This window comes from Muscardinus avellanarius (genome assembly GCF_963383645.1).
Source record: "Muscardinus avellanarius genome assembly, chromosome: 10".
NCBI lineage: Eukaryota > Metazoa > Chordata > Mammalia > Rodentia > Gliridae > Muscardinus > Muscardinus avellanarius.
Genome location: NC_137796.1, coordinates 18736430 through 18761987, shown reverse-complemented (window position 1 = coordinate 18761987; position 25558 = coordinate 18736430). Strand labels below are relative to the sequence as shown.

Sequence of the window (25558 nt, the reverse complement as noted above, 5' to 3'; positions counted from 1 at the left end):
ACTTCTATAGCACTCAGGAACTCCGATTCCTAGATCTTTCCATCAAAGACTCCTGCACTGTGGTGACCCACTATGGAAAAGCCTGTGCCTCCAGTCAGCCAAAGACCACAGAGGAGGAAGGATGTTTGTCATGCTCACCATTGTCTCCCTAACAGAACACTCAATAAATGTGTACTGAACGCAGTAAGCAACCAAGAAGCGTGTGAGGAAGGGAGGGAGGGGGGGGGAGGGAGGGAGGGAGGGAGGGAGGGAGGGGTGGGTGCTGGGCATGATGACACACACCTGTATTACCAGCTACTTAGAAGACTGAGGCAGCAAAATAGGAAGCTCAAGGCCAGGCCTGGCAACCTGGTAAGACCCTAACTCAAATTAATCAAAAAATTTAGGCCAGGCGTGGTGGCACACGCTTGTGATCCCAGTACTTGGGAGGCTGAGACGGGAGGATTGCATAAGTTCGAAGAAGCCAGCCTCAGCATCTTAGTGAGGCCCTCTGCAACTTAGTGAGATCCTGTTTCCAAATAAAAATTAGGTCACCTAGCCGGGTGTGGTGGTGCACGCTTGTTATCCCCGCGGCGCTTGGGAGGCGGAGACAGGAGGATCGCGCAGGTTCGAAGCCAGCCTCGCTGGCTTAAGAGACCCTGATTCCAAATAAAAATATAAAAATGAGTCTTGGAATGTAGCCCGGAGGTAGAAGGGTTTCCAGGAACTCCAGTACCACCAAAAAAAAAAAAAAAAAAAAATTAGGTCACCAGGCATGGTGGCACATGCTGTGATCCCAGCATTTGGGAGGCTGAGACAGGAGGATTGCATAGGTTCAAAGCCAGCCTCAGCTACTTAGTGAGGCCCTTTGCAACTCAGTAAGATCCTGTTTCAAAATAAAGAATAAAAAATAGGACTGGGGGTGTCATTCAGAGGTAGAATGCTCCTGGGTTTCATCCCTAGTACCATAAAAATAAATAAATAAAAAATAGGTCTAGGGATGTAGCCCAGAAATAGACTGCCCCTGGCTTCTATCCCCAGTACCATTAATAATAATAACTATTATTATTATTATTTATTATTATTATTATTATTTCTTAAAGTAGGGCTGAGGATTTAGGTCAGTGGTAGAGTGCTCCTGGATTCAATGCTAAGTATAAGAGAGAGAGAGAGAGACAGAGAGAAGAGAAATTTTCCTGTATTATCTTATCATTCCTTCAAGACAGTTCATCTATTTTTTCCACATCCCTTGTAAAGCTTTTTTTAAAATTTGCTGCATTCAAGACATCTTCCTCCCATTAATTTTCCCTTGTTAAGTGGTTTTTATGACCTCTTTGTTCTTTAAGAAGTGCCGTGTGTGTGTGTGTGTGTGTGTGTGTGTGTGTGTGTGTGTGTGTGTTACTGGAGATTGAACCCAGGGGCATTCCACTTCTTAGCTATATCCCCAACCTTATTTATTTTATTTTATTTTTTATTTTGAAACAGGGTCTCTCTGAGTTGAAGAGGGCCTCACTAAGTTGTTAAGGCCAGTCTCAAGCCTGTAATCCTCCTGTCTGAGCCTCCCAAGTACTGGGATTCTGAGCACGCACCACCACACCCGGTTTCTTAAGAAGTACCTTGTCGGTATTTAAAATATCATCTCATCTTCCTTGGTGAGAAGGCTTTGGTAGCTGTCCTACCGTTCACTAGAGCTAGTGTGGCTTGGAAAACAATGTCACCCTTCCAGAACTCTTCTCGGACCTAAATAAAATTTACTTAGTGTCTCCAGTTGAGGACAAGGTGTTGGGAGTCAGCACCTTATGCAACAGAGCTCGGGGAGGGCTACTCCTCGGAGGCAAATGAAATAAAAATAATGGCGTGTGGAAAATGTGCCCACAGAGTCCTAGGAACCAAAGATTTTAAGGCTTCTCTGCCAGTAATTCAGTTTTTATTTTATGTTTCTTGGAAAACTGAAGGCTTGTATTTACCACATGTGTTACCTAAGATGCAGAAATGGGGGGAGGGAGGAGAGAGAGAGAGAGAGAGAGAGAGAGACAGACAGACAGACAGACAGACAGACAGACAGACAGACAGACAGAAACAGAGACATCCTGGGCTAAAGATTTCCATTTCCGTACCAGCCTGGTTCACTTAGCCCTGCAGGGCTCCCTGGGGAGGGGGATTTCCTTTCAGCATGAAGTCTATCTTTTTGCTTGCTCATTTCTTTGAAGAATGGTAGACGTGTGCAAAGGTGTTGGCTGCCCTCACTTTATTTCAGAAATTGTGCAGGGCTCAAACACCTGAATTTTTTCCTCGGATACTTTAAACCAAATTCTGCACCCAGAACCTCTCAGACCTGCTCCCAGCAGAATTTCCTTTGAGTGTTCATATCTCAAAACCTTATGTAACCTGACACAATTATCTGAAAAAGCCCAGAATCCAAAAGAGCAGTGTTCTGAGGTAGGAATGAAGGTCGGCGCTGGGAAAGTGTCCTCCCCTGCCTGGGGACTAGGTCCTACCTCACTATGACATTGCTCAGTGCAAATTACAGAGAAATACGCTAAATCCCCGGCACAGGGACCGGTAGGCATGCTTTTGCTTCTTTCTGAACAAAGAATCACTTAATGAAGGCTCTTGGAGTATTACAAAGCCCTGGAACTGGCCAGTAGTTGAAAATATTTCAAAGAGCTGGGCGTGGTGGTGCACGCTTGTAATCCCAGCATTCAGGAGGCTAAAACCAGAGGATCACAGTTCGCAGACAGCCTCAGCTACTTAGTGAGGCCCTCCGCAACTTAGTGAGACCCTGTTTCAAAAATATAGAATAAAAGCTAGGGCTCGGAGGTCAAATGCCCCTGGGTTCCATCCCTGGACCCGCAAAAAAAAAAAAAAAAAAAAAAAAAAAAAAATATATATATATATATATATATATATATATATATATATATATAATTTCACTATTCGAGACAGACATGTTGCCACACGCTTGTAATCCCAGTACTTGGGAGGCTGAGACAGGAGGATTGGAGGTCCTCAGCCAGCTTCAGCAACTCCATGAGGCCCTCTGCAACTCAGTGAGACCCTGTTTCAAAAAATAAAGAATAAAATAGGGCTGGGGGGTGTAGCTCAGAGGTAGAATGTCTCTGGGGTCAATCCCCAGTACCATACACACATACCAAAAAAAAAAATTAATATTCGACTTGTGTATCTGGGTTTCCTAGAATGGAAGCTGGACCGGCTTTGGGCTCCTTTGAGGGGATAACAGATCCAGAGAGTTGGAGTCTTGAGTCCCAGTTAGTGCCACAAATGGGGTATACATGGGTTCTGGAGTTCCTACAGGGCTGGTCCAGATGATTCTGACTCAGGCCTAGCCAAGCCTCCCACTCCCTTCAGTTCACCCCCAACTCCAGGGAGGAGGCAGGAGAGTGAGGGCAGACCTAGGACTGGAGCTCTGCCAGGAGATGACCCTGCATTCTGGAAAGCCCTGGGGCCACAGAGCTCTTCTCCTCCCCCTTTTGTTTTCACTTTAGAAATACCAACTCCTTGCTATTCCAGAGCGGGTGAGGGACCTCCGTGGAGAACAGGCACCACTCATAGGTGGTTGCCTTTTCAAGGAATTCGCTGGAGCAAATTGGAGGCAAGGCTGTGAACAAAACCCCATCCATCTGGTTTGAGTTATTTAAACACACACACACACACACACACACACACACACACACACTCACACACTCTTGCATGCGCCTCCCCACTAGCAATCAGAAAACAGCCACAGCTTCCCCAGGGTCCATGGGGAGGGTATTAGCCACCAGGGGTGGGGCTGAATTATGGATATGCAAATAAATTACACCAGGCGGCCAAGAGCAACTAATTTTTGTATCTTTTGCGGTTGTTCTGCCAAGAAAAGGCCTGAATCGGGGTGATGGAAGCTGTAAGGAAGCAAGTTTTGGAATTAATCTTAACATCAAGTCGCCTTAATTCTGCCTTGGGGAGACAAGTTTCTAATTCAGAAGGAAATACAAAGAAAAGTTGATAGATAGTCTTTTTCCTGGTAATTATCCACTGAATAATGCCAGCCTCCGAGGCTGAAGCCAGGCCAGTATGGCCTCATGGTTAGGCGAATCGGGTTGGAATGGCTGTGAGGTCCAAGGCACAATACTTGACTTCTCTGAGCCTATATCCTTATGTTCAGGAAGGGTGGGTACCTGTTCCAGAGGCATAATGTATGTGAGGAGGTAAGTGCAAACAAGCTGAGCACAAGGACTGCCATGCAGAAAGCACAATAAATGTGAAAGAGAATTATTAATATCTCAAAGTCACACCAAAGGATCCAAGACGGGGATCTCACCCAGCATCAGCCACGTGCTTTCCCTAAGTGCTCTCAGCTGGAGCTTGCTTTTCCCCTAAGGAGACTCTGCAGGCCAAGAACTGGTTCCCACCTTCAAGGACCCTCATCCCCAAATAGCTGCCTTCTGTCCAGAGGACAGTAAAAGAATTCAGAGGGTACCAGACATAGTTTGAAAAACTAAGTTATTGATGCTCCTGGCTTCCTGCATCTTAACTGTCCCCTCTCTGGATAAACAAAGGGCCTGGTTTCTATCTGGATGTGGTGGCACACGCACGCTTTGTAATCCCAGTACTTGGGAGGCTGAGACAGGAGAATCCAAGTTCTCGGCCAGCCTCAGCAACCTGTGAGGCTCTCTGCAACTTAATGGCACCCTGTTTCAAAATAAGGAGTAAAATAGGGCTGGGGTGCAGATCGGGGGTAGAATTCCCCTGAGTTCAATCCCCAGTAACACATACACACACACACACACACTCACACGCACGCACGCACGCATGCACGCACGCACACACATGCACACACGGCCTGATCTGCAAGATGGGACAACACTGAAAAATCAGGGATTTCAGTTCCCACTCACGCACTCAGAGGTGAGTCAGCAATCCCCAGGGCTCCCATACCTGGTGTTTTGGAGCCCAGGGGGACATCCATCTGCCACCGGTCCCAGCCCTTGCATGTCACAGGCACCTCGGGCTATTTGTCTAAATGAGACGTCTGTTACTGTCTCTCATCTGGACGCAGCAATAAGGCTCCCAGCCTCCACTCTTCCTGCTTTCTCTAATTCCTGGCCACCTGGGACAGGGATCTCATTTACCTGAGTCCATCCCAGATTTTCCTCTGCCCTTGGAATGAACTCCTTGAACCCATATGTGGCAAGCATAGCTCTGCACTAACAGAGACCTCAAGAGCTCAGACTTTGGGGTCATATACACCTGGATTTATTTGTTCATTTGTTTGTTTCAGGTACCAGGGATTAAACCCAGGGCTATTCTACCTTAAAGGCACATCCAGCCCTATTTTTTTTTTATTATTATTCTTTATTTTGAAACGGGTCTCACTAAGTTGCGGAGGGAACCAAGTGTGGTTGGGCATGCTTGTAATCCCAGTACTTGGGAGGCTGAGACAGGAGGATCGCAGATTCAAGGCCAGCTTTGGCTATTTAGTGAGACCCTCTACAACTTAGTGAGACCCTATTTCAAAATAAAGAATAAAAAATAGGGGTAGGGTTGTAGCTTGGAGGTAGAATGCCCCTGGCCTCTCTTCACTGCCCGAGTCCTGTCTCCCTTCAGTGCCTGTGAAGCCGCCCTTGCTGGGTTTCTTCCTACCTCACTGCCTGTCCGGCCACTGCCTCCTCCCGGAGCATGTCTTCTTTTGCTGAGTAGAGGAGGCCTCCTCATGTACCGCCGCCCCATGAGGCCTCTCAACAGGCATTTATTTATTTGTTTGCTTATTTACTTATTTATTTTTGGCGGGGGATTGAGCCCAGGGGCGTTCTACCTCCAAGCTACACCTCCAGCCATATTTTTTTTTATTCTTTATTTTGAAACAGGGCCTCACGAAGTTGCTGAGAGCCTCAGTGAGCTGCTGAGAAGCCTTAGCTCCCTTGAATGTGAAGCAGTGACCATGAAACCTACTCTGAAAGGCTGTGGTAGTTGGGCATGGTAGCACACGCTGGGTATCCCAGTACTTGGGAGGCTGAGACGAGACAGGAGGATCGCAGGTTCAAGGACAGCCTCGACAAGTATTGAGGCTCTCATCAACCTAGTGAAACTCTGTTTCAAAATTTAAAAAAGCTGGGTGTGGTGGCACCTGCTTGTAATCCCAGTACTTGGGAGGCTGAGACAGGAGGTTCGCAGCCAGCCTCAGTAGCTTACTGAGGCTCTCTGCCTAACCCAGGACTTGGGACAGAGTGAGAGACTTGGGGGCCGGTGCATGGAATGAAGGTTGAGGATGCGGTGGGGAGGATCGGGGAGATGAGACCAGCTTTGCACACGCTGAGTGCAAGGGGGCGGTGCGTGTCCAAGGGAGGCATCCTGGGCAGCTGGACGCGTGGGCCTGGAGTCAAGAGGGAGGCCTTGGCTGGAGCACAGAGAGTGTGGGTGTCGCCAGCATGTGAGTAGGAAGATGAGCTCATGGGCGGGGGTCCATGAGGAGGCCGCCTCTCCTCAGCAAAAGAAGACATGCTCCGGAAGGAGGCGGCCTGACAGGCGGCGAGGTAGGAAGAAACCCAGCAGGGGCGGCTTCACAGGCGCTGAAGGGAGACAGGGCTCAGGCTGCAAAGGGAGGCCAAAAGGGCAAAGGTTTCGAGGAGGCCGAGTGAGCTGAAGGCAGGGATGGGTCCATGGGATCTGGGGACTGGGAGGTCATTCGCGGGTTACATCTGGCGAGGCCAGGCTGGAGTTGACCTGGGGCTAGGGTGGTGGAGGGGAAAGCAGTGGTGGCATCTACAGACAGCTTTGGAGAACAAACCCCGAGGAACGGAATAGCGGGTTTCTTACCCACGGGAGGGAGACGACTAGGCCTAAGCATTGCGGCTGGGAACGGCCGGAGGCTCATTGCTGTGTCTGTGGTGCCCAACACAGGGCCTGCACTCGGTAAGAAGTCAGTAAAAATGTTCCATCCTTGAGGATGAAGCAGGATGAGGTCTAGCTCATGGCTGGAAGGACTGGCCATCGTCAGGAAGAGGGCCCCTCTGCCGTTGAGCAGAGCCCCTTGGGGATCTGCTGCCTCCTAGCCGGACTGAGGAGAGAAAAGGTGGCGAGTGAGTGCCTGGATCCACGAACCCCGACACAGCCAGAGAACAGGACGGGAGAGCTCTTGAAAACTGCTCCGTGCTATCCCCCAGCCCAGACTTCTGTATCCTCAAATCTACCAATCACTGGCCTGAAGCCCCTTCACAGCTGCACTTTCTCAAAAGGCCGGCAGATGGTGCCAATGAGCCGCCGGACTCTGCCACTGCTGGCCAGCCAGCCAACCGGACTCTCAGTCCTCCAGAGCCTGGGGCATCCTAAGGGTTTGGCTAACCAGGTTCCTAACCAGGCATGTTGGGTTAGGAAGGCTGTGGGCTGAGGGCTTGGGGCGGCGTCGCTCCAGGGTTCTGCTCCTGTGGTTGCCCTTCATTCCTCTCCCCTGCCAGGCCCCACGTTATCGGCAAAGGCTCCTGCCCTCTGCCCCCCTTCCCTTCTCTTCCCTGGAGGCCCTACCAGCCCAGACTCCTGGATCTGGCAGAAGCTGGTTGTTTGCCTCTAGGCAAGCACAACCTGGCACCAGGCCTCAGACAGGGCTGGGCCGGCCCCTCCCAGTTATGACTGCCTGAACCACCTTCTTCTTCTAGAAGGCGCCTCCACCTGATGGAGGAAGGGGTCAGTGGCTAAGGCCATGGGGGGCTGAAGTATGAATCCTGGGAAGAAGGAGGCATAGCCTCCTGGCCTATGAAGGAGGATGAATGGGGCATAGAATAATGTGGCAGGTAGTCCAGTCCCACCAAGACCCAAATCTCACAAGGCTGATGGTTCCATCTACGGTGGCACAGTGTCCCAGAAGCTGAGCTTCAGATGCCCGCCTCCCAAACTAGCCACACTATACTCCATAACCCAAGGCAATGTCCTCCACCCATCCACACCCAGCCAGTCTCCCTCCCACTGTGGGCTGCCTGATGTGTCATGGTGGTTCTTCCACAACAGGTAGGACCCTGCTTCTCAGTCTTGCCTTCCTCTCCTGCCTCCGCGTCCCTACCCTTCTCCTCTTGCATAGCAAGCACTGGTACTATCTGTGTGGCCTTCCCCTTGAAGGCTCCCCAGGACCCCCTCCCTTCCTGGCCCTTAGGGGAAGCCCTTAATGGGCTAAAACTGGAGAAACTACAGCCAGACTCTTCGTGGGGTGGCTAGAACTGGGGAGTCTGGCAAGGCAGCTTTACAGCTCTAAACAGGAAACCAGCCCACGGGCGCTATTGTCTGCCTTCTGAGCCTGGGCCATGGATTCAGGGCAAGGAGAGTCAGTGGATTTGGGTAAGGAATATTTCCCTGAGTGTTCAGAGGCAGTATGGCCCAGACCCAGGGGAGCTAACCTGAAACAGAGAGAGAGAGACAGAGACAGACACATGTCCATGCACACAAAGGGAATATCACCAAAGGGTACAGGGGAGCCCCAGGGACACAAGGTCATGAGCCCAAGGTCAGGCATACACACCCTCCCCAGGAAAGTTCTGCCTCCTAGTCCAGGGCTAGTCTATAATCCACACTTCCCGGAGGAGGGACTGGTGGACGCACAGGAGTGGCCTGGGCAGGGATGGGTCCTCCACCCAGAGCCTCTCCCCTTAAGTGATTCTGGCCCCTGATCCCCTCCCTGGCCCATCAGGAGGTCACACCAGAGTGGCCCAGAGGTTTCTGGAGGAGACATTTTCATGAAACCTCAGGACACAGCCTGGGCACAGGAGCGGGAGAATGGGCAACAGGCTGGGAGCTGTTCTTAGGAGTCCATGGCACCCAGGACCTAGAGAGGGCAGGGGTGAGGCGCGGAGGCCCTGAGGTTCAGGGGGCGAGGGCTCCCTCTGTCACAGTTGCACCTACTCTCCCCAGCTCAGGGCCTGGCATCCAGGTATTGGCACCAACTCCCACTGCCTGGTGGGGCCCTGGCACGCATGCTAGGCACTGGGTGCCAGACATGGGGGTGGGCAGGGGGTGCCAAGCCACACACAAACAAGGACCTTCATACACGCAGGCAGGGCTACGCACCCACACACCACTTATTGCATCCCCCTGGGGATTTCGGGGTAGCAGGGAGGGGACCACCCGGTCCCAGAGGCTGTCCTCACTGACTTCCCAGGTGTTCCCGTTGGCCTGCCTTCGGGGAGGAGGGGGCCAAGCAAAAGGAGAGCTAGACATTGCTAGTAAAAGGAGGGGGCTCTGCATCCCTTTGCTATCCCCAAACTTTTGTGTGTCAGGAGTTGGGGTTACACATCCCCAATACTGGGCCCTGGAGAGAAAGATGGAGAGGCAGATGAAGAAAGCGGGTAACCCCTCTTCCCCTAGTCCCTGCCCCAGGAGGGATCTGCCCCAGGGCTTTGAGGCCGCCAGCTGCTCGGTGTAGGCATTCGGGCCGCGGGCTGCCGGGGATCTGCCGCTGCGCCCCGCGTGCGCGTGCGGGTGTGGCCGCCGGCGGCCGGGTGAGGGCCGGCTGGCTCTCCCCGGTTGTTTCCGAAGGCCCGGTGGCCGATACTATCAACGCGCGGTGACTGAATGGAAGTGGTGCGTGTGTTCAAGTGTTCCAAGCAAGTGTGAGCAGGATGTGCTCACCTGGGCGCGGCGCTCAGGGCCGGGGGCGAGGGGGCGGGAGCGGAGGGATGCGGGATGCCGAGCAGCGGCGCTGGACCGCCCGGCCCTTTCTCCAGCGCGGCGCGCGGCAAATGACTCCTCCTCGCCCAGCAACTTGGGACTTTGTTCCGGCTTCTTCGAAAGCGGATCTGGAGGAGCCGGAGCATGTGTGCGGGGGGGGGGGGGGCACCTGCCCGGCGGGGGGTGCCGGGAGAGAAGTGCGGGGAAGCCCCACCCCGCCCCGCCCCCGCCCCGCCCCCGCCCCGCCCCCGGGGCGCTTTATAAGCTGTGTCCGAGGGCCGGCAGAGAAAGCGAGTGTGCCTCCCACCCCAGGCTGGTGTTCCCCTGCACCCTGCGCCCCGGTCCCGAGTTCCTCTCCTCGCGCCCCAGTCCGGCCCTCGCCCCGCCCCGGCCCGGCCCGGCCCGGCCGCCATGGAGCGCTGGCCTTGGCCGTCGGGCGGCGCCTGGCTGCTCGTGGCGGCCCGCGCGCTGCTGCAGCTGCTGCGCGCCGACCTGCATCTGGGCCGCCCTTTGCTGGCGGCGCTGGCGCTGCTGGCCGCGCTCGACTGGCTGTGCCAGCGCCTGCTGCCCCCGCCGGCCGCGCTCGCGGTGCTGGCTGCCGCCGGCTGGATCGCGTTGTCCCGCCTGGCGCGCCCGCCGCGCCTGCCCGTGGCTACTCGCGCGGTGCTCATCACCGGTGAGTGCGCGGGGCGCTGGGACTCCAGGCTCCAGGGCGGGACCGCGCACCTAGAGGGTCCCCCCAGGCACCGCCGAGGCGCGCTCCCCAGAGCAGGAGTGCGAGTCCTCCTGGGTGCGAGGGAGCCCGCCAAGTAGGAAGCACTGGGCACCTCCCCAAGTCGGGACAAACTACCTGCCGCTGCGAGGAGTGTGGAGGGAAAGTGAGGTCGGGAGCGCGCAGATGCCCAAAGGAAACTGGTGGCCCCGGAAAAGGGAAGAGTTTGGGGTCTATGCCGTGCCCTCCCCAAGAGAGCAGGCGTGGAGCAGGGGACTTCAGAGGACTTGAGCCCAGTAGTAGTCATCCCTTGAACTCTGCCTGCCGCCCCACGTGGGACGCCTTATCTACAATTCCCTGGAGCCAGAGGAAGGAGCTTAGATGGGGACTTGCTTCCCCATTGGCTGGAATCCTTGGAGTTCAGAAAAGCCTGAGGTCACCAGGAGGAGGCAGCTGGCCGTGCAGCTTCTTCTCAGGTCTGGCCACCTCCAGCCAAACTTCTGAGACAGCAGTCCAGAGTCCACCCAGACCTCATCCTCCTTGTGTCTGGTCCTCAGTGCCCAGGAAAGAGGTCTTGGAGAGCTGAACTCGCATGCCTCTGGCTGCCTGGCTGAGCTCCCTTTGTCTGGAGCAGGGAATAAATCTGTCACCTGAGGGAAGGAAGGGGAAGGGGGGCTCAGCCGGAAGTGGGGAGGGGGAGAAAGGCCAGAGGATACTGGTCCATTGCATGGGGGGAGGGCAGCCGAGTTTCTCGACCCAACCACCATAGCTCTGGACAGATTGCTGGGGGCTGTGTTCCTTGAATTGGGCCTGGGCTGGGGACAGCCGGCAAACTGGCTTCTCAGAAACTTTGGTCCAGTAGGGGGCCCTGCATGATCAGATGGGGCTGAGAGAACTCGAGGAAATCCTCGAGCTGGGCCATAGAGGATACATGGAGACCAGTTGGAATAGAAAAAATGTCTTAGATTGGAGAAGGGTGTGGAACAAAGGCTTAAGGCAGGAATAAGTATGGCTTGGGTAGGGGACAGTCAATAACCTGTCCGGCTGCAGGGGTGTGGTCGGATGTGAGGTTTCCTTGGGAAGGGCCTTGATTGTCAGGGAAGAAGCCAGAGGATGCTGAGGTGGGGGTGGGGGGGAATAAGGGCTTTGGGCTTCCATAGCGGTTGAGCAGGGCTCAGGCTAGGGAGTCCCAAGTTCAGGGTGTAATGTGAAACTCCAAAGGACCCCATCCTTCTGTGACCCAGCTTGAAGGGGTTGAGGAAAAAAAGTTGTTAGGCCTCTTGGCAGGAAGCAGGGACTAGCTTGTGGGCAAACCCTCTCCTGCCTTCTAATTTGTGAGCTGCCTCAACAGGACTCAGCTCCTGGCCCCAATGGGCAGCCTTTTCTGAGATCTCACCTCAGGTCTTTGTACTGCAGCTGTTGATTCTTCTAGCCTTGGGCCTGAGAGGTAAGAGGAAGGATGCCTTCTCTGACCCGGGCTCTCCATCGCCGATTGCAAAGCTCAGCGTGCAGGGATAAGAAGAGCCCTGCCCAGCCCAGCCCCGTGAAGTATCGGCAATGGGCTCCTGACTTGCCAATGCCCACAAAGTCTAGGGTTTTCTCAGTCGCCAGCAGGCTACAAGACACTTCAGTGACCAGGTCCTACCACACCTACCAAGAGCTCTGTCTCTTGCCAGCCAGAGCTGCTGCCCACGCCTCCCTGAGAATGCTCAGAGAACTGCTTGCCAGAAGCTACTCCACAAATTCAGCCATGGGGTGGACTTTGGGCTGTGTGTGTGGGTGCCTGTGGACATCTGTGCACTGATAGCTGGCAAGGGGCAAGCCATGTGTGAACATCCAGGCAGGTGGAGATAGATACAGATTTCTAAAGTCTTAGTTTCCCTATCTGCTCTGGGAGGGAGCAGAGGCAAGTGTATGCTAGTGTGCCAACAAGCACATGTGCACACGCGCTCATGGGCGCGCGCTCTCTCTCTCTCTCTCTCTCTCTCTCTCTCTCTCTCTCTCCCCTTCTCCCTCTCCCTCTCCCTCTCCCTCTCCCTCTCCCTCTTTCCCCTCCCCCAGCCAGACTTGCCTGGGAAGGACCCCTCAGCCCAGGCTAGTGGGCCCCCAGCTGCACAAAGCCCAGCTCACAGCCCCCTGCCCAGCTTTGTTCTCAGATTCAGCAGAGGGGGTGGGGCTGATGGGGAGGGGTGCGGAGTGTCCAGGAGTGGGGAAGCGGAGCCGCTTTGCAGCTTTTCTGCTCTGCAGCTCGGCAGCACTGGGGTGGGGGGAGGGGGCCCAGGAGTCTCCTCCTTCGATGGCCCGCCCCCTCCCCTTACTGGCCACCCACAGAGCCAGTACCAGCATGGAAACCATCAAGGAAACAGGGGCTTATCAGGTATCATGGACCCCCACACTGGCCCTGCCTGGTGGTTCTTCTCTTTGCATACCAACAAGAAGAAATTAAGCTTCCAACAGTGGTAACTGACTTCAGGTCACACTTGGTGGATGTGGGAAGGAATTCAAATGCAAGTCTGTTCTCTTCTCCATCCACCATATCCCTTTCCCAGGGCTCAGAAAACACACACTGTTGTTACTGATTGGAATTGCAAGTTTGGGAGTCAGGGGTGAAGTAGGCATGGGCCCCCAGCTTGCCTAGAGCCTGGAACAATGGTAGCGGGTGGTGAGGCTGGGAAGGGAGGGCGTCTCAGGTTGGACAGGCCCCGAAGGAAGGTACCAGACAGCTTGGGCTTCATCCTGAGGACCATGGGGAGCCTTGGGAAAGTTTTTACAAACAGTATGATATTGTTATTTTTGGAAAGATTCCTGTGACTGCTTAGGGAGAGGATGAATTCAGGGGGCACAATGGGACAGAATTATCTAGGAGGCTGTTTTAGTGTCCAGTTAAAGGAAGGAAGAACAAGGATAGTCAGAAAGAAAGAGGGCTGTGCCGTAATACTGCATGTGCACTATAGCCTAACATCAAACCAGCAGACGGGTATGTGGGGCTGGCGCTGCGTCCCAGGCCAACCTGGGATAATCTTAGTCTGGACTATCCTGGGTAACACTGGAAAGCAAATTAGCATCACTGGGTCTCAGTATGGGTTTCTTCTTCTGTAAATGAGGATCATAAGTCACGTCTGATGGAATAGCTGTGGGGAGTCAGGGACATGATGCTCCTGGTGCTCAGGGCTCAGAAAGGACAAAGCCTGCCAGAGACGGGTGTATGGAAGGAGGGCGGGCTACTGACTGCTGAGTGTCCAGGGGCCTGGGTCTCACTCAGGCCCTGGTGGTCCTTGGGTTGTCTCTGGCTCATCTGGACCACTGTGGGAGTTCACTGCCTGCCTTACCCTGTCCAGGCTGTGACTCTGGCTTTGGCATGGAGGCGGCCAAGAAACTGGACGCCATGGGTTTCACGGTGCTGGCCACTGTGCTGGAGTTGAATAGCCCTGGTGCCCTAGAGCTGCGTGCCTGTTGTTCTCCTCGCCTAAAGCTGCTGCAGATGGACCTGACCAAGCCAGCTGACATTAGCCGTGTACTGGAGTTCACCAAGGCTCACACCACCAGCACCGGTCAGTTGGCATGGCCCCATACGGTAGAGCATGTTCAGGTGGGTTTGAAGGGAAGCGGGATTGCAAGCTTGTTGCTGGTTGACTTGAGGCTTCCCTCCTGCTTCTGTGCCCTCAGGCTTGTGGGGCCTGGTCAACAATGCAGGCCTCAACAGCATAGTGGCCGATGTGGAGCTATCTCCAGTGGCCACTTTCCGCAGCTGCATGGAGGTGAACTTCTTTGGCCCACTGGAGCTGACCAAGGGCCTCCTGCCACTCCTGCGCCACTCGAAGGGTCGCATTGTGTCCGTGGGCAGTCCAGCAGGTGAGTCCCCGCCAAGGCAGCAGCAAAGAAGCTGCTGTAGGGTCGGGAGAGATCTGGAGACCTGGCCTAGGCTAAGCGGCCTCCCCCATTCTGTCCCCAGGAGACATGCCGTATCCATGCTTGGCAGCCTATGGGACCTCCAAGTCGGCCCTGGGGCTGCTCATGGACACATTTAGCTGTGAACTGCTCCCCTGGGGGATCAAGGTCAGCACCATTCAGCCTGGCTTCTTTAGGACAGGTGAGGACCGGAGAACGAGGGGCATGCACATGGCCTGGGGCTGGGAGACTGGTGGGCATGGCCTTACGGTGGTGGAATGGGCTTGGCTTTGGCTGGAGGCACTGCACTGGTTAAATAGACCACTGGCCTTTGGCTCCTCTAACTGACCTCCCTTTGACCCTGCCACCCCTCTCCAGAGTCAGTGAAGAACGTGAGCCTCTGGGAGCAACGCAAACAACTGCTGCTGGCCAACCTGCCCCCCGAGCTGCTGCAAGCCTACGGCGAGGAGTACGTGGAGCACTTGCACGGGCAGTTCCTTCACTCACTCCGCCTGGCAGTACCTGACCTCAGCCCGGTTACAGATGCCATCACTGACGCACTGCTGGCAGCTCGGCCGCGCCGCCGCTATTACCCAGGCCGTGGCCTGGGGATCATGTACTTCATCCACTACTACCTGCCAGAGAGCCTGCGGTGCCGCTTCCTGCACACCTTCTTCATCAGTCCCTGTCTGCCCCGAGCACTGCAGCCAGGCCAGCCAGGCTCTACCTCTGCCCAGGACCCAAACCCTCCCCCAGCGGCAGCTCAGTAAGCTATGTGCACATATGGCCTAGCTGCTCTAGCACAGGGGCTCCATGAGCCCTTGGCCCTCCCCTGGCCATTATGACTCCCCAAGTCTTCCCTAGAGCCTGGCCTAATGAACCCCAGGCCCTCCCAGACATGCCAATGCCCAGTCCAGGCCCGGGAGGCTGAGCTTGCCCACTGAGGCTCTGTGCCTCTCTACTGCTACATGAGCCCACACAGACCCTCTTGGGCCTAGTGCTCCCCCTACAGCTTGGAGGACCCAGCTGGATAGGGAGTTAGTGCAAGACTTCGCTGTAGCCTTGATAGGACCCTGCAGACACTGCCTCTGCAAACCAAGGAGCAACTGGGTGGGTTGGGGACCCCCCTCAGGAGTTTTTCTAGGCACTGGTGCCAATTCCAGGGTTAAATCCTAACTGCCTCTTGACTGGCTCAAGAATTACAAGCCCAACCACCTACCCCCAAGCCACAAGAAAGCAGTATACCCTACTTGCCCAATTGCTACTTTTTATTTTTATTTTTTTGTGGTACTGGGAGTGGAACCCAGGGGCTTTCTACCTCCAGGCTATACTCCCAGACCTATTTTATACTTTATTTGGTAACAGGGTCTCACTAAGTTGCTGAGAGCCTCACTCAGTAGCTGAGGCTGGCTTCGAGCTTGTGGGATCCTCCTGTCTCAGCCTCCCAAGCGCAGGGATTATAAGCGTGCGCCACCACGCCCTGGCTCCAATTGCTACTTTTTAAATAAAGATCCATTTTTATTTCTCCTAGAATGGGAGAGATGCAATGTTTGGAGTAGGTGACTTTCTGGTCTCCCGGGTAACCGGGTGTGGCTGTGTGGCAGAGGTTGGGAACAGCCTGGGGAGCCCTGGGCTCTGCCAGGGCACTGGGCACAGGCCTGATTGGACTCCCTGGAACAATGGGATTCTCACTGCTTCGCTGACCTCAGGCAAATGATTTCTCCCCAAGTCTGGGTTTCCTTGTAGTGAACTGAGGGTAATATCCATGAGGGCAGAGAGTTGTAGAGCTCAATAGAGGTATTAGCAAGGCCTGGACCTAGCTCCCCAGATCGTCTCTGCATTTCAGCTTCCAGCAGAGGAAGGGGGTCTCTTCCAGGAACTTTCCTGATGCAAAGAACCTGGACTGTCAACTGTGCAAGAGTGGACTTGGCAGGGGTTTGGTCATAAGGAAAGTTGGGGGTCTGAGAGAGGTACTGGGGCCCAAAGGAGGCAGCAGACAGTGGGCTTAGACAGGGTAGTTTTATTGTTTCAGAAGGGCAGAGCGCTACTTGCCCCATACCCCAGGGACATATACACTCTATTCTTCCTATGGGCCATAGCTCTGGGGGTGACCCACAGAGGGGAGAGGAGGCTCACACTACCCCCAGAAGTTCTCAGATTAGGAAGGGACATGAAAGTGACCACATGCTTTTTAGACATGTCAGTGGCTGTAAACACAGGGCTGAGGGGGCCTCACTGCTCTGGAGGGGGTCTTGGTCCATCCTTGGTCAGGGGAGAGGTGCCCAGCCCCTTTTCAGGCCTGAGAGCGGTCCAGGGGCGGTCAGGAAAACTGGGCAGTCCCTAGCACAATATGCTGCCCCCACCCCAGGGCAGCCAGGTGAACCATGGGCTTTATCACAGCACGCACAGACACACAATGCACTTGGGAGCTTCAGGTCAGGATGCTAGAAGATGGGGATGTAATTGTCGATCTTGGCGCGGTGGCGCTGGGCGATGCACTCAGCAATCCACACGATGTTGCGACACTCCTGCTCTTTGAGCTTCACAAAAGCATAGAAGACACCGAAGTGGAACTGGTTCAGGAAGGCCAACTTGTTCAGCTTCACCTGTGGACGGAGGCAGGTGTGATGTACGGGTGGCTGTGACCAAAGTCAGGCCTAAGCCACCATTCTTCCCTACGCCGGGCAGGCCCTGTAAGAGCATTTTCTCACCTCATGCTCAAAGAATCGGTCCTCCAGGGTCTTGTCTCCAGGGTTGCTGCCTGCACCCTCAAAGAGCAGCTTGTATTCCTGGCCGGGGAGGGGTAGGGAGCATGAGAGTGCTGCTGGGTGCTGGGGGTGGTGCATGGTGCCAACATGTCCACCCACTGTCCTGCTAGCCAGGGTACTCACCGGGTAGTAATCGGCTACGTTCTTGACCTGCTCATAGTCGTCAGCCCGAGCCAGCTGAGCCAGACCCTCGGGGTAGAGGCGCCCACAGTGCGGGAAGAGCTTGGCACGGTCCTCCTTGGACAGCTCTGTGCCGAAAGAGTTGATGGTGATGATGAAGGCGCGGCGGTCTGCTTCAAACTGCAGGACCGGTGCACAGACAAGGAGAGAAGGAAGAGGGAGGCCACAGCCAGTCAGTTGGTAGGGCTTCTCTTAGGCCAGGGCTAGTGGGGACCAGCAGGCAGAAGGTGGGAAGGCACTTACCTCTAGGATGGGGCACATGGCATCAGCCGTGGTCCCGCCCAGTAGGGTGCAGAACTTGTAGAAGGACTCCAAGTAGGCCTGTGCAGAGCATAAAGCTTGCTCAGCGAAAGCAAGGAGACGCAGGGTTTGTTAGCCCCTCCTCACAGCTCCCGCCTCCCCCGCCAGGCAGCAGCACCTCTCACCCAGGGGTAAATGAACAGTTTCTGGACAGTGGTCTGCTTTAGGATACATGTTCCCTGCCCCCTCATCCCACAGAGGGCCAGGCTCAGAGGAACCTCTGTCTTTTCCTGCATTTATGCCTTCCTCTTCGCCAAATCTCCCCAGACCTCGCCTCCTTCATCTTCAGAAAACCAGGCATCCGCAGACTGGTGAGGAAAGGTTACTCCTGAGAGTTCACAGAGATGGCCTGGACTAAGTGCCCTGTCCCTGCTGCACTCTACCTTGCAGAACAGCTTCTCCTCCCACCCCCAGGCAGCCCCCAGGCATCACAGGAACCAAACTGTCAGGCTAGTTCCTGCTGAAGGATGGTTATTGCCTATGCAGACGTCAGCCTCACAGAGCAATGGCTGGTACATGGGGGCCGATGGGAACAAGCACTTCCTGCCCAGGCAAATTGGATCTGCAGGGCATGAGGAAAGGACAGGTCAGCCCAGGCCCCAGGTTCCTCCCAACACTCACACACCAGGAAGACTCCACACCTCTCCATAGTCTTGCAAGGACTCTCAGGAGCTCCCTTGCATGGGCACCTTTCCTTCAGAAACCTCTCTTCCTTGGGTTCCATCTTGTGGCACAGTTATAAAGATTCTAGCTCTACAGGCTAGAGACTATTCCTCCTAGTTAGAGAGGGGCTAAGGAGACACAGAAAGCTTCCCACACTGAGGTCTGCCCTCCAAGCTGACTCGGGCCCACAGGCTCTGCTATGCAAGAGAGGATAGGAGACAGGGTTCCCTGAGCCCGGCCAGTGACAATGGGCAATCCAGGCTTATGAAAGAACCTGAGGAAGACTAGGGTCACAGGAAATAACAGATGAGACAGGTGAGGAATGAGCATAGGAGGAGAGAGTGGAGCATCATGGGATTCAGAGAAGACCACGTCAGACCCTGGCCATGACTTGGTATTGCTTCTCAGTCCCGCTAGGAATCAGTTCCCTGTGGCCTCCCTGTGGCCAGCCCAGCTGGCTGTGCTAAAACCCCAAGGCCTGTCCCAGCGGGGCCTGCAGCTCCTATCTGTGGGGGAAGTCATCAGCCAGGTCTTAGGCTCCATGTCCTGCTACCTACCTACTTGCTTCACCAAGCTGTATCAATCCCTGGGGAGGCTGAGCCCAGGGTTGGGAATGCTGATAGGATAGACCCAGACTCTTCCCTGGAAGCTACGGTAGCTAAAGAAACTGGCAAGACCCAGGAAGCAAGGTCACCTCCCCTCCCCCACTCCATCTCCTGGAGTCTGCTATGCCAGCTGCCTACAGTTCCCACCTGCCAGGTGGCTGAGGGTCCGCCTAATCTCCCATCTGTGGTCATCGGGCTGGGACATCGCCTGATGGGCAGGCGGTCCTGGCACAGGGCCCGTGGTGTTGGGGTGGTGTTTATGAGCTGCTGCCTGGGCAGCTCTTGCCACTGACTCCAGCTAGAACCAGTCGAGCCCAGTGAGGACGTGGGTGAGGCTGGGGGGACAGCCGCACCCCTCACTCTGTCTCGGGGCAGGGGACCTGGCAATGGGCCAGATGGGCGGGCGCGTGCACTAGGAGTGTGTACTTTCTCTCTCCTTCCTGGATTGGCATGCCTCCCTGTTAGCGGGGTGGATGAGAGCTCTCACTTTTGCAAACAGGCTGAGCCAGGTGTGATCCTTAGTGTTAGCTAGTGACTTACTGTGTGGCTTTAGACAATCACCCCACTTTTCTGAGCCCTCAGTTTCCCCATTTTACAAATGGGGACAATGATATCTACTAGCTACTAGGGTAGTCCTGGACCAAAGCCGTGAATGATCTTCCTGCCTCTAATCTACCCTCTACACTATGCCCGAAGAGGGTTTTTGGGACACACTCTGTTCTGCTGGCAACCTGTGTTGGATGACCTTGCACACAGGATAAATTTCAAACTTCTGGCCTGGCATTCAAGGCCCTGGGTGACTTGACTGTGTGTGTCTTCCTCCAGCACTCTCTCTCTCTCTGTTCGTGTGGAACCTGCACTTTTATATCAGTTCCAAATGGCACACCACCTGACCTGTGCTCCCTGCTGGCATTCCGCATGTGCCAGGCCCTACACCGCTGTGCCCTCCAGGCCGGCCCTCATTGTACACTGGCCCAGGCCCAGGGTTTGGCAGCAAGCTCCACTCAGGGCAGGAGAGGAACCTCACTGTGCAGACTTGAGAAATAGACAGATGCTCTCAGGTTAGGTCAGCAGGCCCCTTGGCCAGCGCCCCTTCCAGGCCTGCCCACTGCTGACCTATGTTCCCGACTAGAGCCTGTCAAGAGCCTTGCCACCAGAGCTGGAGTCTGGTCTGTCCCACACATCCTTGGAGATATATATATATATATATATATATATATATATATATATATATATATATATATATATTTTTTTTTTTTTTTTTTTTTTTTGGTACTGGGGGTGGAACCCAGAGGCTTTCTACCTCCGGGCTATACTCCCAGGCCTATTTTCTATTTTATTTGGAAACAGGGTCTCACTAAGTTGCTGAGAGCCTCACTAAGTAGCTGAGGCTGACATCGAACGTGTGTGATCCTCCTGTCTCAGCCTCCCAAGCGCGGGGATTACAAGTGTGCACCACCATGCCCAGCCTTCTTTTTTTTTTTTAAATTGGGGATTGAACCTGGAGGCATTCTACCTCCAAGTAACACCCTAGCCCCATTTTATTTTTATTTTGAAACAGGTTCTCACTGGATTCTCAACACCTTCTCACTAGAACCCCGTAGTCTCACTACTTGCTGAGGCTGTCTTCAAACATGTGATCCTGCTGTCTCAGCTTCCCAAGTACTAGGATTACAAATGTGTGCCACCATGCCTGGCTATATTTTTATTTTGAAACAGGGTCTCACTAGGTTGATGAAAGTCTCACTACTTGCTGAGGCCACCTCGAACCTGCAATTCTCCTGTCCCAGCCTCCCAAGTACTGGACTACAGGTGAGTGCCGCCACACCCAGCTCAGTCCCTGGCTCTTAATCTCTATGCGCAAGGGCAGTGCCAATCCGGAAATCCCAAATCCAACCTGTGTTCCCAGGGGTCAGCCAGTCTATGCCATAGCCCAGTGGGAAGCAGAAGGTAGGCAGGGGATGAGGATGGTGGGATGTGGCACTGGCTCTAGGCTCAGGAAGCTGAGAGAGTCAAAAGGACCTACTGCCCCTGCCCCTTCCACAACCGAGCACACTGCTGCCTCTGCTCAAGTGCCTATCCTGGCTGGCAACAGCCCAAATGGGGCAGGTCTCAGGGCTATGGCCTGGGTGGTGGCCCGTGACCCTCCTGGATGCCGAGAGAATGGCCATCCAGGAGCCAGCTCTGACAGGCCGAGCAGTGGAGTGCCAGCCACTCCTGCTGATCTTATCTGAGACCGCTGCAGGCGCCATGAGATGGAGAACCTGTTCCACACAGCCTTGTACCCATCACAGAGCCAGAGAGAAAGTGGAGAAGCCCCCGGGACAGGAGCCTGGTGCAGCTGTGTCCTGTCCCGGCACCTCACATAAATCACCATCCCACCGCGCCCCACAGCCCCACCCACCGACAAGCTAATCCCGCACTACTCAAGGGGAGTTCTACCTTGTAGAGTGTGTTGCGGATAATCTCGATGTTCATCTCATCAAGGTCCTGCTCTGAGATGCAGTCCTGGAAAAAAGCAGCTGGAGAAGAAAGACCTGGGAGTAAGGGACGGGCGAGTAGCCCAGGCGAGAACCCTGCAGGCCACAGAGGGCTCTCCTGCAAGGCCCACCAAGATAGGTACTGGGAGACCCCAGCCCAGACTCAACTATTGCCTTGGAAGTGGCAGACGCAATACTCTGGGCCATGTGCACTGACCTGAGTTTTTCCAGCCTCCTTGCTCCTAAAATTGATTTATAAAGGAGGCGGCCAGCCATAACATGATCTAATCACTGCTGGGGCAGACCCAAGTTCAGACCATGCCAAAGACAGGCTTGCATAAGAGGCCATGAGATTCTCCCTTCTCCAGGGGCAGCTGTGGATCTGGGGCCTGACGCCCACTTCTCTGTATCTAGTGGGAGGACCTGGCGCCCACACTTGGAAAACTAGCCTTCTTCTCCTTAGGACAAAGAATGAGTTTGGCAGCTGGGGTCTGTATGGACCAGCCGCCTAGGGGACCACTGTGGCGCTAGAAGGAAAGGCCAGAGAAGGTCAGAGCACCCCCACCCCCAGGAGGGCCTGTAGACTCACTGGTCTATCTCTTCCTTAAAGATGGAGAAGCTACAGAAGCTACAAATAGCCTAGAACTAGCTCAAAGTTACTTGGAGAACGAAAGGCATACTAGGTCAGCAGATATGGCTCAGGCCTCTCAGTTTTGAGCCCTGTGGTTCAACTCTTGGTGGCTTCATAGTATGGTGCCCTGGGACTCAGGACTTTGGCTGTGAGGGCACCGGCTGATTATGGCCCTCATGCCTTCTCCGCAGCCTCCTAGGTAGGCAGGAGCCAGCACTACCTAGGCGGGGCCCTACAGGAAGCTCCTGAATCCCCTCCCTTCCTTGGCCTCTGACATGGACCCTGCATCCTGCCGGACACTGTCTGACCTGGCCCCTGGGACCTGCTCAGTGGAGCAAGTGAAGCTGTTTGCTTCCCTCTCTGCCTCATGGGCAGCCAGCCACTCTGGCTCTGCTTGGGACCACAGGCTGTCAGAGGTCCCAGGATGCCAGGGGAACCCAAGCCTCTTTCTCTCCTTTTCATGAGCTCAATCCTTTCCTCCTGAGTTCTGAGAAACTAGACTATTTCCAAAGTTAGATGGTCCGAGCCAGGCCCTGGGGTAGCCTTCCTGGCCCAGCAAAGCAACAGGAAAGGATATAGTGGTGGGGGGAGGGGCGGGGGGATGAGAGAGGGAAGTGGAGGGGCAGACAAAGGTCAGTAGCAGAGGCTCAGGATTATCCCACTTCCAGCAGTCTGCAAACCTCACATGGAGGCCTTGATGCTGAGACCACTGCCCAGCTCCTGCTTCTACCACAGCGGCTCACCCAGGGGCGTGTCCACCAGAATGGCATTGTAGAGCTCGGCAGGTGTCTGTGCGATGTTCACGGCCTCCATCTGCTCGAAGCTGCCGAGCGGGTGGCATTTGGGCACAAGCTCGGCGATGGAGCGCTGGTGCAGAGTACCCGTGATGAGCAGGATCACGTTGTCAATCATGTAGCTGTAACTATCGGAGGCAGACAAGGGCAAGGCAGCCCGTTGGACTGTGGGATTGGAAGAACTGGCCCAGCACCGTGCCCCTGCCCCATCCTGTCTGGTCCATTTGCCCCTTAACAATGTGTGCTGGTTAATGGTTAATGGATGCTGCAGAGAGGCGCTATTGGCTCTATCCTTGGGTGCCTATCCTGCCCAAGTTCCCTTGAGTTCCTGACTCCCACCCCGGCACCAGGAGTACAGGACAGCCTCACCCCTGAGGGAATGGAGGGACTGGGAGACAGGTAACGCCCCACAGTGTGAACAGTGCTCTAAGAGCACATAGAGGCGAGGCTCACTGCCTAGCCTGGGAGCGGGTGTGGTGAGGAGCCTGAGAGATAAAAGGATTGGAGATGAAAGTGTGTTCTGGGAAGAGGGAACAGTGTGTGCAAAGGCCTGGAGGCATGCACTGAGTGAGGCTGCATTCGAGGAACTGAGCATGGCAGGACTGGCAGAGGGAGAGGCAGGGCGCAGCCACTGGCGGGGCACTGCAGCAGTGGGGCGGAGGGGTGCCCAGAGAATGGGCTCAGGCCAGGCTGAGGGTCCCAACTTCATCTCAAACACCAGGCACCCATGAGTGGGATGTAAGCAGGAACTACTTGTCCATCCAGGTAGGGTCACTCTGGCTCCTTGTGGGGATGAGGGGTGAAAAGGGAAAGACTGAGAAGCAGGGAGAGGCTACTCCAAGGAAGCAATGCTAGAGCCGGTGGAAGCCCCTCTGGAGCGAAGGCCCCAGTCAGGCAGCCCTGCACAGCCCAGCTCCATAGGGACAGAGGCCAGCACCAGGTACCTGCCCACAAGGGTGTGGACAAGACCCAGAGTCCTGATAGGCTGGGATCAGGTCAGACCCATGTGCCCTGCAGGAGGCCAGCTCTGAGAAACCCACGGGCAGCAGAGGGGCTGTGGAGCTGGGGTGGGTGGGACTGCCCAGCTCAGACTTGGCAAGAGACAAAGCCCTGCCTCCAACGGAAAGACATGGACACAAAGGCGCTGCAGTCACCTACAGGGGGATGGAATGAAGAAAGGGAGAGGGTCCCAGCCACAGTCAGGGCAACTACCCTCTATCCTGTCACCGCGGATGAACTTGAGGTTCAGGGGAGCCGGAGGAGGCCTCAGGGAAATGTCCTCGAGGGCTGGGCTGGGCACATGGAAGGGTGAGCTCTGGAGGAGAGCTGTGTGCTGAGCTGGGCCCTGAGCATAGCTCTTGTCCTGACTCTGGGAGACCAGAGCTAGATTTCTGCTGTGACATAATCGGGAGTACCCAGTGCTGTGGCTGTCCTAGTAGGGCCCTGGTAGGAGGTGGTCTCCAGAACCAAGGGAACAAAGTGGGGGAGGCAGCAGCCCAGGGCCACCTCAGCTTGGAGGGCTGGCCACTGTGGGTGCTCCCACAGGGCCCTCCAGGAAAGCGGCAGGAGGAGGCCTCAACTCCTGTCCCAGACTGACCTCTACTTCCCCTGCCTGCTGCATGCTCCCCAGCTCCCACCCGGCCTGGCGCCCTGCTACGACCTCTGCTCTCCTGGGCCCAGGGCCAGGCAGCTGCCCTCTCCCCACCCCCTGTCTGGCTAGGTCGGCTACAGGATGTGCACTGAGAAGAGACAGCCTCCCTTCCCAAACCGAGGGCCTCAGACAGAGCCCATTTGCAGCTGTAAGCCAAGAGGCCCATATGGCCCGCCTCTTGCCCCAACCCCATGGAGCTGGCAGAATGGAAGGACAGTCGAGAGCCTGCCAGAGCTTTGTGCCTTGGTCTCCAGGCATGTCTCCTTCCCTGTGTGCCTCAGGGCACTCTCTCCAGCCTTCCGTACCCCACCTGCTCTCCACCCAGCCCCCTTGGGAGCCATCCCAATCCCTGAGACAGACACAAGGATCCTGCTTCTGGGTCCAAGGGTGTTCTTTTATGTCCTTACACCCTTCAGACAGGAAGAAAGAAAAGAGACATTCTTTGGGCCCATATTATCTGAGGGACCCCACAGCCACTAGCCTCACTACCAGGGCAGATAAAATCCAGAAGGCCAGCACCAGGCCTTGTCACAACATAAGGCAAAGGAGCTCTGTCCCCACAGTCACTGTCCATGTATCCCACCCATGTCCAGGGTCCATATCCTGGCTTTGCACCCAGAGGGGCCCCAGAGCCAGTTTTCTCTCTAAACCTCCCCCTCCTTCTTCTGCAACTCAAGGTAGTTGAGGAGGTGCCTTGGCATCCCTGAAGGTCCCAGCCCAGCCTCGGGGAGCCCTGTGGAAGTCGCTGCTGTAAGACATTGCTGTCGTCCCTCCAGTGATGTAGAACGGGCCAACAGTGATTCACTTCTCAGCCCTGTCAGCACATGTGGAGGCCGGTGGTCCCCCCTCTCCAGTGGGCTCCTCACAGCCTTTCTCACTGAAGCCTCAGCCACACACAGAGGGGATGCTAGGCCAAGCATCCCCTCTCCGCCCTTTCCAGGCCTCATTCTACCCAGGCCAGGCCAGCCTCAGATGATCCAGTGCCCGGCTCAGAACTCTCTTCTCCCTGGGCCAACTGCAAAGTGGCTACAGTGCAGACCTCTCTTCATCTGGGCCTGGTGAGGGCCAGAATCTCTTTCCTGGGAGATGGGAGACTGGAGATGGGAGCCCAGTCATATCTTTCTCTCAAAGCTGAGGCCCTCATCGGGCAAGGAAACCCTCCTCCTCCTTGCCTGGTTTCAGCAGCTGCCTCCCTGCCCCCAGAGAGCCACTCCACCATTCTTCCCCTCATTTGGCCCCAATAGGAGCGAATGAAG

At 55.3% G+C, this 25558-nt stretch overlaps 2 protein-coding genes across 2 annotated transcripts in view; one reads left to right on the top strand and one right to left on the bottom strand.

Annotated features, from left to right (window-relative positions):
- Positions 1 to 10041: 10041 nt before the first annotated feature.
- HSD11B2 (hydroxysteroid 11-beta dehydrogenase 2) lies at positions 10042 to 15000 on the top strand (the record flags this gene model as incomplete). The annotated part of the gene is made up of 5 exons (XM_080703493.1): positions 10042 to 10306; positions 13681 to 13893; positions 14009 to 14194; positions 14295 to 14432; positions 14609 to 15000. The coding sequence occupies 5 exons, from the start codon at positions 10042 to 10044 to the stop codon at positions 14998 to 15000; spliced, it is 1194 nt and encodes a 397-aa protein (XP_080559619.1).
- A 1674-nt stretch (positions 15001 to 16674) lies between these two features.
- The window catches only part of ATP6V0D1 (ATPase H+ transporting V0 subunit d1), a gene marked incomplete at both ends in the record, with an annotated part of 49608 nt that continues 40724 nt past the window's right edge, over positions 16675 to 25558 (bottom strand). Inside the window, 6 exons of the mRNA XM_080704651.1 lie at positions 16675 to 16836; positions 16942 to 17019; positions 17122 to 17298; positions 17422 to 17499; positions 21189 to 21268; positions 22601 to 22779. Of these exons, the coding sequence (XP_080560777.1) occupies positions 16675 to 16836; positions 16942 to 17019; positions 17122 to 17298; positions 17422 to 17499; positions 21189 to 21268; positions 22601 to 22779 (754 nt within the window). The remainder of the gene's footprint in view (positions 16837 to 16941; positions 17020 to 17121; positions 17299 to 17421; positions 17500 to 21188; positions 21269 to 22600; positions 22780 to 25558) is intronic.